At 40.2% G+C, this 12,664-nt stretch overlaps 1 protein-coding gene across 1 annotated transcript in view; it reads left to right on the plus strand.

Moving 5' to 3' along the window:
- The first annotated feature begins 12,542 nt into the window (after nucleotides 1–12,542).
- Nucleotides 12,543–12,664, plus strand: part of LOC108698077 (mitochondrial carnitine/acylcarnitine carrier protein) — a 35,751-nt gene continuing 35,629 nt past the window's right edge. Inside the window, exon 1 of the mRNA XM_018229299.2 lies at nucleotides 12,543–12,608. Coding sequence (XP_018084788.2) covers nucleotides 12,543–12,608 — 66 coding nt within the window. The remainder of the gene's footprint in view (nucleotides 12,609–12,664) is intronic.

A 12,664-nucleotide genomic window follows, 5' to 3' on the forward strand; every position in this document is an offset into this window, starting at 1 on the left:
GTCATTGACGCATGTCGCGGTGCACAGCACAGAAGGAGCTATTACTTGCCGTCAAGAGGGAGAAGGGGAAGGAGATGGATTCCACCCAACTGGTTGACCATCATTACTGAAACAAATTATTAAATAAACACTTGAAAAAAGTTCGCCCCTCAATTATGGCATCCTAGATAGCCGCCTACTCTACCTACCCCTAGTTCCGGCCCTAATCCCTGCAGTGAGCACCAACCATTTGGTTTTTTGGTGTGCTATTAATGTGGACATGGTCTTGCGGTAACATGGGTGTGGTTTAAAGTGGGTGTGGTCTAAAAACAGGGAGTGGCTAACACTGTCTTCCGTTATTGGCCCTCCACCATGTAGATTGGAAAAATTCCGGCCCTCAGTACCATAGAAGTTGGACAGCACTGCTTTAGAGTATTTGGTGGCAGTGTCTCTAGGCACACCCCTACATGTGTGCAGTGGCATAACAAGCGTGTGCCAGGCCTGCCCTGCAGTAAAATTTTCTGTGGACTCCGCATGTGCTCCTGCCCACAACCCCAAGCGAACAGGGAAGATTGTGGGCAGGAGCGTGCATTGGGCCCTCTGAAACCTTTATTAGCTGGGGGTCTGGTGCACGCTCCTGCCCACAACCCTACCCAGTTCACAAGCTATAGTGGAAGCAGACTCTGCAGTCCGGGCCTCCTTTTCCCTGGACCTGTGACCGCGGGGACTGCTTCCTCTATTGGTTATGCAACTGCATGTGGGGTATTGTTTTGTTCAGATTTATATTTAGCATTTTTTTTCTCAGCACAATTGCACATATTTTTAGTAAGTTTTTTTATTTTTTTAGTTTTCACGGCAACTCCTATCAATCTGTAACTCATCCTGAACAAAACAATGCCACACATGCAGGGTTGCACCTAGAGGCAAGGCCTCAAAACACCCCAAAACGGCCAATACACAAGGGCAATTTCAGCTAGAAAATTTGGTGCATACCGTGCAGTGTCCCAGCCTAAACACCCCCTTACCTATGAAATACCCCCACAAACCATATATTCCTAGAAACTGCGCACCTGCAGCTATTCTCTGGCACCATTGTTGCTTTCCTACATGCAGAATTAAGGGTGCAGTGCTCCATAAAAGTTTGCAGTTTAGCCTGAAATAAACGGAAAAAAGGGTCAAACTTAGATTTCTCCCCAAAATTGCCATGACAAACAAAAAAACTTAGTAAAAATAAATCTGTAACTCCTCCCAAACAAAATGATACCACACATGCAGGGGTACACCTAAACACCCTAAAACAGGGTAAATAGATACATTTGGGGCTGCCCTCTATGTATACACCTTGCAGTTTTCCAGTCTAAACACCCCCTTACCTGTGAAATCCCCCCCACAAACTAACCTTCAAATTGCACACCAGCAAATATTCAGCGGCGCCATTATCCTTTCTTTTCTACATGCAGAATTGGGGCGCATTTCTCCATAGAATTTGCAGTTTCAAGCTCAAGGTTGAAACTGCAAACTTCTACGGAGAACTGCGCCCCAAATTCTGATGTTCACTTTTGGAACAAATCGACTGGCAGTGAAAGGGTTAATGGTTGTGGTCGTCCAGTCACTGTAAACTCGCCCCACTCCATCCTCTGTGCTCCTACAGGTGACTGTTCTGGGACTCCTCCACCCCAACCATGCAGGGGCATGTCTCTATAATGCAGTTATGTAGCAACATATACCTTTGTATTAAAAATACTGCTAAGCATTTCATTTGACTATGCTCAACTCTACTTATAGCATGTTTGGTTCAAACAAACTCCCATTTGATTTAAATCCTTCTAAATCCAAAAATAAAATGCATGTCTAAAGTACCAGTCATGGGACAGAACTGTCCCTATTGTTATTTAAAATATTTACATATAATTATCTCATGATATGAATAGAGTGAGTAGGTCCAAAGTTTTGTATTGGGTGGCATGATTAGTCCTATTTTTATGTAAAGTTATTGTTTACTATGAATCTATATTATGAGGGAATTGTCCTTAATGGTTGTGGTCGTCCAGTGACAGCACACTCGCCCCACTCCATCCTCTCTACTCCTACAGGTGACTGTTCTGTGACTCCTCCACCCCAACCACACACGGGCATGTCTCCATAATGCAGTTATGTAGCAACGTACACCATTGCATTAAATATACCGCTAAGCATTTCATTTGACTCTGCTCAACTCTACTTAAAGCATGTTTGGTAATAAGGAACTCAAACTCACATTTGATTAAATCATTATAAATCCAAAAAATAAAATGCATGTTTAAAGCACTAAAATCTTTATAGATAATTATCTCGTGATATGAATGGAGTGAGTCATGCCAAAGTCAAAGCTTGCCATTAAGTGACAAGATATGTAAAATTATTGTTTACTGTGAATCTGTATTATGAGGAAAATGTCATTAATGGCTGTGGTCATCCAAGGCCAGTACACTCACCTGACTCCATCCTCTGTGACTCCTCCACCCAAATCACTTTCCAGCATACCTCCATAATCAAGTTCTGCACTAATGTATACATTTGCATTCAATTACTCCTAAGTTGTTCTAAATCTAGAACAAATCCTTAGAAAGCAAAAATAAAATCCATTCTAAAAATACAAACCATGGGACATTCTAAAATTCTAATCATGGGACAGATGTCCCAATCCATACTAACCCTAATATAGTAAGTAGATAGTGAGAGTGAAGTTTTTGCCAGAAGGTTCCAGGGAGTTCAAGGGGTTGGGTTCTGTTATGGGCCAGACTGTTGGCTCTTTTGGCAGGTGCATAGGGCTAACATACTTTTTCAGTTCATCAAGAATGCAAGGGAGTTCAAGGGGTTTGGCACATCGGTTTTGTTTATCTTAATTTTTTTTCTACCTATGTAAGTGCTGCAGTAGTTTTACTAGAAATAATCTTTCTTTTTATGGCTACAAGTCATACTGTGCAATCACTTTTTTATTTGTCACTTTATTGTGAGCTTTTTGGACTAGGGGGTGTGTAGGAAAAGTTTTGCAGGCCATGCTTGGCCCCCCTTAGTGGAGTGAACATTTTCAAAGTGCTCATGGGGCCCTTATAGAAACTGTATCAAGGTTATGTGTAACAGCTGCTGAGTCGGTTCTTATTAGTATCCTGTATTGTTTTTGTATTCTGTGCCTAGGAGTATTGTCCCTGAGCTCATCTACAGCTACTCCTTTATTTTCCCCATACGAGTTAATTGGACACTGAAATGTTCTGCTCATCACTCCCTTCTACTCCCTTTTACCTCCCTTCTCAGGAAGTGTCGTACCAGAGGGTATATAATGTCTGCTCAATCCTTTGTTCTGTATTCTGTCACTATTGATGCAAATCAATCCATGTAGCTTGTGTATGTTTATTATATAAATAAAAAACGGAACCCTTTCACCTCAAATGATCTCTGGTCTTTGGATTTTTCCCCAACGGGTATATATAGAGTATGTATATATATTTTTGGCAGCTTGGCCAGAATGTTTTATTCAGTTGCAGAGGCTGCTTCTTTGTGCATAGCATCTAGCTCAGAGGAGTTTAGTCATTACTCAGGATCAAACGAAATCACAGCCAATACCTCAAAACAAAGCATCATATAATGTTATTACAATCTTATTACATTGTTTATTACATTGTTTATTACAATGTTTACAGCAGCTACAAAGAAACTGTTATTCTTAAATTGGATATCTGAAACTACTGCAACAATAAAAGATATCTTGTCTCTCTGGAACCATGTCTGCTGGCAAGAAGTGATAAGAATTAAGACTGCTGAACCCCATCTTAACCCTTTAAGTGCCACAGAACGCAGAATCTACGTTCTGTGGATCAAAGGACCAAAGTGCCACAGATCGTAGATTCTACGTTCTGCAGCACTTCCGGGTTTGCAAGCGGAGGAGTGGCTGTTAGAGCCGCTCGCTCCGTTCCTTTACGATCCCCTGCCCCTAGACAACGAGCAGAGCAGGGGATCGTGTGGCCCCTGGGGCGCGATCGCCCAGGGGCCCCAAAGCAGCAGCAGGGACATGTTTCCTATGCGTCCTGCTGCTGCCTGCACTTCACTTCCGCCCAGCTCCGCCCCCCCATGCCTGATGACCGTTGGAGCTGGAGATCTGCTGCGTGGGGCCCTTTATCATCGATCTGATGCATCTACCCCAGGTAAGTGTAACATTTACACACACAAAAACACACAAACACACCAACACACACTTATTACAGTAATATACACTTACATTCACACTTACACACACTCACACATAGATTTTTGGGGATTGGGGGGGTCACACACACTCACAGCACCCATGTACACTTGCACACGCGCAAATAACATGCAATTTACCCGTTGTGCACACGCGTATGTACATATATGGCTTTGTGGCTTTTTTTTTTTTTTTCTTATCGCATCGTCTCTTTTTTGGCTAAAAAAAATGTTTTATTGCCGTTCCGAATAGCGTATTCGCTAACCGTACTGTGCAATAGCTTTTGTATGTTATTTTGGTGGTTATATTGCAATTTTGGGTATTTTGGTGCATTTTTAGCCATTTTATTGAATTTTTTGCTATTTTATTGCATTTTCAGCTCTGCATTTGTGTTGTTCACTTGTTTCTGTCCGTATAATCGATTTGGCCCAGCTAAAATATTCAAACGGTAATTCTGGTGGCCGATTACACTAGGGTGAAAAAAAAAGCATTAATTTTTGTGGTTTTATTAGTTTTTGGTGATTTATTTGCATTTCACACTGTTCTGTGTTATTTTGTTTTGCCTATGTAAATTTTATCTACTATATATCCATTTGGGGGTCTCTGTGCGCCACATAGTTTGGTATATCTATGCATATTGGGCATCAAAGTGTTCAGTAGACCCCTGTCATTCATATTTAGGATGTTTTATGCTGATACGTTACGAAATGTGGGGCACATAATGGGGTAAAATAAAGCTTTGTGACGATTTTCAGAAATTTGATAAAAACCGCTACGTTCAGCATTGCTTTGCAGTTTGGTAGTTTGCAGTAGAAAGATGTAATTACCTGTTTTAGATTCGTCAGAATGTGTACTTTCTAAAAAATATATGGTTTTCTAGGGTCTCCATACTGTTAGGGGGTCTTATGGTGCAAATACACACACCGGGTGCTTATATTGCAGCAGCCAGAGCGTCAGCCATGAAAATTTATATACACTACTGTCATTTGGGCGCCTCTGTACACCACATAGTTTGGTAAATCTATGCATATTGGGCATCAAAGTGTTCAGTAGACCCCTGTCGTTCATATTTAGGATGTTTTATGCTGATAAGTTACGAAATGTGGGGCATATAATGGGGTAAAATTCAAGCTTTGTGACGATTTTCAGAAATTTGATAAAAACCGTTATGTTCAGCATTGCTTTGCAGTTTGGCAGTTTGCAGTAGAAACACTTATTTACCCATATTGGATTCGTCAGAATGTATACTTTCTGAAAATATATGGTTTTCTGGGGTTTCTGTACTGTTAGGGGGGGTCTAATGTCGCATAATACACACACCGGGTGCTTATATTGCAGCAGCCAGCGCGCGTCAGCCGTGAAAATGTATATACACTATTGTCATTTGGGGGTGTCTGTGCGCCACATAGTTTGGTATATCTATGCACATTGGGCATCAAAGTGTTTATTAGACCCCTGGCGCTCATATTTAGGATGTTTTATGCTGATAAGTTACGAAATGTGGGGCATATAATGGGGTAAAATTCAAGCTTTGTGACGATTTTCAGAAATTTGATAAAAACCGTTATGTTCAGCATTGCTTTGCAGTTTGGCAGTTTGCAGTAGAAACACTTATTTACCCATATTGGATTCATCAGAATGTGTACTTTCTGAAAATATATGGTTTTCTGGGGTCTCTTTACTGTTAGGTGGTCTAATGTCGCATAATACACACACCGGGTGGTTATATTGCAGCATCCAGCGCGTCAGCCTTGAAAATGTCTATACATATTGTCATTTGGGGGTCTCTGTGCGCCACATAGTTTGGTATATCTATGCATATTGGGCATCAAACTGTTCAGTAGAACCCTGGCGCTCATATTTAGGATGTTTTATGCTGATAAGTTACGAAATGTGGAGCATATAATGGGGTAAAATTCAAGCTTTGTGACGATTTTCAGAAATTTGATAAAAACCGTTACGTTCAGCATTGCTTTGCAGTTTGGCAGTTTGCAGTAGGAACACATATTTACCCATATTGGATTCATCAGAATGTATGCTTTCTGAAAATATATGGTTTTCTGGGGTCTCTGTACTGTTAGGGGGGTATGATGTCGCATAATACACACACCGGGTGGTTATATTGCAGCAGCCAGCGCGTCAGCCGGGAAAATGTCTATACATATTGTCATTTGGGGGTCTCTGTGCGCCACATAGTTTGGTATATCTATGCACATTGGGCATCAAACTGTTTAGTAGACCCCTATGTTTATATTTAGGATGCTTTATGCTGGTAATGATACATGGACAATACGATGCTGGAAAGTTGAAGCTTTGAGGCAATTTTCAGAATATTTCACCAAAACCGCCAAATTTGGCAAAGCCTTGCGACTCAGTAGTTTGGGGCAGAAAGGCATGGGTACCCATTTTAGATTCTGTATAATGTGTACTTTCCAAAAATATATGGGTTTGGGGGTAAACATATATTTCTGTGTTTTTACCCCACAAAAATGCAGTCAATGTGTTGATTTTTCATTAGCCACGGGACAATTTGTATGTGCTAACTTCATTTTGGGGCCTCTAAATGCCATATACTTTGGTAAACCTATGCACAGTGGGCACCAAACTGTTTGGAGGACCCCTGGCAATCACAATTTGGGTGCTTTTTTGTGATACGTAATGATACATGGGCGATATGATGCTGGAAAGTTGAAGCATTGAGGCAATTTTCAGATATTTCACAAAAACCATCAATTTTGGGAAAGCCTTGCGACTCAGTAGTTTGGAGCAATAAGGCATGGGTACCCATTTTAGATTCTGTAGAATGTGTACTTTCCAAAAATGTATGGGTTTGGGGGGTAAACATATATTTCTGTGTTATTACCCCATAAAAATGCAGTCAATGTGTTGATCTTTCATTAGCTGAAGTTACCCACAGGACTATTTGTATGCGCTAACTTCATTTTGGGGCCTCTAAATGCCAGATACTTTGGTACACATATGAACAATGGCCACCAAACTGTTCGGAGGAACCCTGGCAATCATATTTAGGGTGCTTTTTCTTGGTGCGTAACGATACATGGGTGATATGGTGCTGAGAAGTTAAAGCTTTGAGGCAATTTTCAGATATTTCACCAAAACCGACAATTGTGGGAAAGCCTTGCGACTCAGTAGTTTGGAGCAGAAAGGCATGGGTACCCATTTTAGATTCTGTAGAACGTGTACTTTCCAAAAATATATGGGTTTGGGGGGTAAACATATATTTCTGTGTTTTTACCCCACAAAAATGCAGTCAATGTGTTGATTTTTCATTAGATGAAGTTACCCACAGGACTATTTGTATGTGCTAACTTCATTTTGAGGCCTCTAAATGCCAGATACTTTGGTAAACCTATGAACAATGGCCACCAAACTGTTCGGAGGAACCCTGGCAATCATATTTAGGGTGCTTTTTCTTGGTGCGTAACGATACATGGGTGATATGGTGCTTAGAAGTTGAAGCTTTGAGGCAATTTTCAGATATTTCACCAAAACCAACAATTGTGGGAAAGCCTTGCGACTCAGTAGTTTGGAGCAGAAAGGCATGGGTACCCATTTTAGATTCTGTAGAATGTGAACTTTCCAAAAATATATGGGTTTTGGGGGTAAACATATATTTCTGTTTTTTTTACCCCACAAAAATGCAGTCAATGTGTTGATTTTCATTAGCTGAAGTTACCCACAGGACTATTTGTATGCGCTAACTTCATTTTGAGGCCTCTAAATGCCAGATACTTTGGTAAACCTATGAACAATGGCCACCAAACTGTTTGGAGGAACCCTGGCAATCATATTTAGGGTGCTTTTTCTTGGTGCGTAATGATACATGGGTGATATGGTGCTGAGAAGTTGAAGCTTTGAGGCAATTTTCAGATATTTCACCAAAACCGACAATTGTGGGAAAGCCTTGCGACTCAGTAGTTTGGAGCAGAAAGGCATGGGTACCCATTTTAGATCCGGTAGAATGTGTACTTTCCAAAAATATATGGGTTTTGGGGGGTAAACATATATTTCTGTGTTTTTACCCCACAAATATGCAGTCAATGTGTTGATTTTTCATTAGCTGAAGTTACCCACTGAACTGTTTGTATGCGCTAACTTCATTTTGGGGCCTCTAAATGCCAGATACTTTGGTAAACCTATGCACAGTAGGCACCAAACTGTTTGGAGGACCCCTGGCAATCACAATTTGGGTGCTTTTTTGTGATACGTAATGATACATGGGTGATATGATGCTGGGAAGTTGAAGGTTTGAGGCAATTTTCAGATATTTCACCAAAACCGACAATTTTGGGAAAGCCTTGCGACTCAGTAGTTTGGAGCAGAAAGGCATGGGTACCCATTTTAGATTCAGTAGAATGTGTACTTTCCAAAAATATATGGGTTTGGGGGGTAAACATATATTTCTGTGTTTTTACCCCACAAAAATGCAGTCAATGTGTTGATTTTTCATTAGCTGAAGTTACCCATGGGACTGTTTGTATGCACTAACTTCATTTTGGGGCCTCTAAATGCCAGATACTTTGGTAAACTTATGAACAATGGCCACCAAAATGTTCAGAGGAACCCTGGCAATCATATTTAGGGTGCTTTTTCTTAGTACGTAATGATACATGGGTGATATGGTGCTGGGAAGTTGAAGGTTTGAGGCAATTTTTAAATATTTCACCAAAACCGACAATTTTGGGACTCAGTAGTTTGGAGCAGAAAGGCATGGGTACCCATTTTAGATTCAGTAGAATGTGTACTTTCCAAAAATATATGGGTTTGGGGGGTAAACATATATTTCTGTGTTTTTACCCCACAAAAAATGCAGTTAATGTGTTGATTTCTCAGTAGCTGAAGTAAAGTCCTGAACAATTTGGATGTGCTAACTTCATATTGGTGTCTCTAAATGCCAGATATTTTGGTAAACCTATGCACAATGGGTATCAAACTGTTCAGTGGACCCCTGGCAATCATATTTCAGGTGCTTTTTCTTGGTACCTAATATAGTTTGGGATATGCGCTGCAGCAAAATAAAACCTTTGAAATGATTTTTCAGAATTTTGAATTTTATTTTGAAAAACCGCTATGTTCAGACAAGCTTTTCTGTTTGGTAGTTGGGAGTAGAGAGACATAGTTACCCATTTTGTAATCGGCAGAATGTGTACTTTTCAAAAATGTATGGTTTTCTGGGGTAAACCTATGGTTTCAGGATTTTTTGGCTTGGAATCTAAAGCATGCCGTTTTCTGCCTTAGTGCTTTCAAAATTCAGTAATATACTGCCGGGAGTTTTTGCTGTACAGGAGTCCTAAATCTCCCTAAAACTATACATATCTGGTATTGGCACGTTCGAGAGACATAAGGCTTTCCAAATCAGTTGGATTTTCATCTGTAAAATTAAATATTTTTGCACAGGTGGAAATACATGAAAACTCAGGCAGATTTAGAAAGCTCAGTTTCTACCGAAAAAAACAATGTATAGTTTTCCTAGGTAAACTATAGGTTTCCCCTCAGAAAATGCCCCTAAAGTGAGAGAGCACAAAATGCTTAAAAACGGCTGGCATTTCGCGTAACCAAAATGTGAAATTCTGCTGGCACTTAAAGGGTTAAACAAGCTTATATTAACTTTTGGTCTATATATGTTTATATTAACTATTGGTCTATATATTGGGATTTATTTGACTCTAGTAGCAAACCTGTTCACTTGGACTGCTACAATTATAACTTGTTTTGGAACCTCTTCTGTAATAGCAATTTCCTCAAGTGGCATATTAATAGCTACTTAACTGTTCCTGTATATCTTTTTAAGATACTATTTTTCTTGATCAATATTCGCTAAACATTGTTAGGTTTGGTTTAATTTAGTTTACTTACCTTAGCCTTAGAAACAGTTTAGGTGTAGTCATCACCATTTATCTAAAGTGTGTAATTTGTCTTGTACATTATACACAATAAGCTGTGTAAGTTTCTTTCATAACCCATCACTGATCTTCTGTTAAGATCTGGCTTGTTTATAGTAAATTTTAATAAAACTTGTAAACCAGAGGAGTTTAGCGACCCTGATTCTGAGTATGTGCCCCCTGCATCAGACAGTGACTCCTCTACTGAGGAGTCAACAGGTGGCAGCAGTAGTACTGTTACTGCCCATGGAGCTTGAGCAGGATGTGGTTGATCAAGGTATTGAAGATCAGAAGAGGGCAATAGGGCTGATATTGCAACTGGAGGAGAGCCTGCATGGGGGCCTCCTGGAAATTTTCCCCCTGAAATCCCCCCTATTGACTGCAGTCTCAAGTGTAAAGGTGAACACTAGGAATTTTGACCCAGTTGATTTGTTCTAAAATCCCCATCCCCATGCTTGAACACATGCGTGGCATCCCACAGATGTTAACGAGATTAATAGTTTTGTGGGCCTCACTTTAGCAATGGGTCTTGTAAAAGCAAATTATTTGGAGTCCTACTGGGACCACAACTGCAATGTATATCCCTGGTTTTTCAGCCACGATGCCTAGAAACTGGTATCAGCTATTGCTCTAGTTTTTTCATTTTAACATTTTTCTAATGCCACGGCTGTACCCCCTAATGAGCCTGGACATGACAGGCTGCATAAATTGTGGCCCCTTATAGACATCCTGTCAGAGAGCATTGCAGAAGTGTTCACCCCCCTCCAAAAACATTTGTATAGATGAATCACTTCTCCTCTTCAAAGGGCGCCTAAAATTCCTACAGTACATCCCAAGTAAATGTGCCCCCTATGAAATGGAATTTTATAAGCTCTGCAAAAGCAGCTTGGGGTATACTAGCTATTTTATTATTTATAAGGGCAAGGACTCCCAATTAGACCCCCTGGTTGTTCCATTGACTTGACAGTTAGTGGCAAAATTGAATCTCAGCTCATCAGAGCCCTATATTCATTGGACACCCCAGCCTTTGGTACTATAATTCATACCCAAAAAGGTTAGCCCAGGAATCTTGTAAACAAAAAATTGAGGTGTGGAGAAACATATGCACTGAGACATAATGAGCTCCTTGCCATCATATATTGTCACACAAAAATGTATTCATGCTGACGTCAATCCACGACACATCAGTAATTGCAGAACAGAGAGCTGATAGGCCCTCTAAAAATAAACCTTTCTGTAGCAAGAAATACAGTAAGTACATGAATCTTGTTGATAGAACTGACCAACTCCAACATTATCACAATGCCACCTAGAAAACAAAGGCCTGGTACAAGTAATATGGTATGTATTTCATTTGAATGGCACTTTAAGATGCATGCATTGTATATAAGGCATCAGTACCAGGCCCCAAATTATCCTATTATAAATACCGGTTGCAGATACTCCTTGCCCTGTTTGGTGGTACTGAGATTCCAGAGATGCCTGCTAGTGACAATGTGGCCTGATTGATGGAAAAAGCACTTTGTAGACACGCTTCCGCCCACTCCTGGCAAACAGTTTGCCCAGAAAGCTTGCTGCAAAAGGGGTGTCAGACAAGATACATAGTACCATTGGCCAAAGTGCCCTCACAACCCTGGGTTATGTTTCAAACCATGTTTTGAAATATACCATATGCAGTTACACTATTGAAAGATAATTTTTGTGTGAACTGATTGGCTATATACAGTAATTGCTATGCCCTTTGCAAAATGTATATTGTATATGTCTGGTATATATGTGTTCAGGGCAATAATTCAATTTTTCTGTTGTGTTTAGTTTGGTATTTTCTTTCCCCGCTACACTGTGAGGTGTAGTTATTTGAGATGAAAGTGAAGGACAAGGGCGCCTAAAAAATGTGTGGTGCGCGATGACTTCATGAGAGAATTTCATCTTGCCTGCTCATGATTTTTTTCTCTCTGATGCCACAAATTTGTTTTTACTGACACCTTATAAGCTCCACTTTCAGTGCAGTTGCTAAGTTTGTTTCTCTGGGCAACATTTTCAAGTTTTACTAGTATATTAGGTCTCTCTAGAATTTTGTTAGTGATGGCTTGTCTTCTTTGGAAAGTGATCTTGGCACATAGGGACATTTTGCATTTCAAACATTTAGTTTAGGTTTTTAGGATCAACTTCCTCTATAGCCACTTTACTCTACCACTTTGTCTCCAAAAGTTATTGTAACAATCAGGATACTTTCTCTGAAAACTCAATAGCTCAGCTTTCAATGCATTTACTGAGGCTATTTTTATTTCTGGGAGATATATATTTTCTTTTTAGTTTAGGCATTCAGCTTTTTGTAGAATTGAGGTTGCCGCAGCTATGGTTTTTGTGTGCGCATGCAGCAAATTGAATATTTATAACATGATCTGCCCCTGAGAAAGTGGCATTATGGTGAAGACATGCCAGGAGTGAGATCCAGTGCTCCTGTCCGTGGTGACTCCTTCTCCGAGATAGTGGTGCTTATGGTAACTGCGTCGGTTCTGGCACTGTCATGACGCCACATTTTGGCCCAAAATTTGAA

Source organism: Xenopus laevis, chromosome 8L, assembly GCF_017654675.1.
Source record: "Xenopus laevis strain J_2021 chromosome 8L, Xenopus_laevis_v10.1, whole genome shotgun sequence".
NCBI lineage: Eukaryota > Metazoa > Chordata > Amphibia > Anura > Pipidae > Xenopus > Xenopus laevis.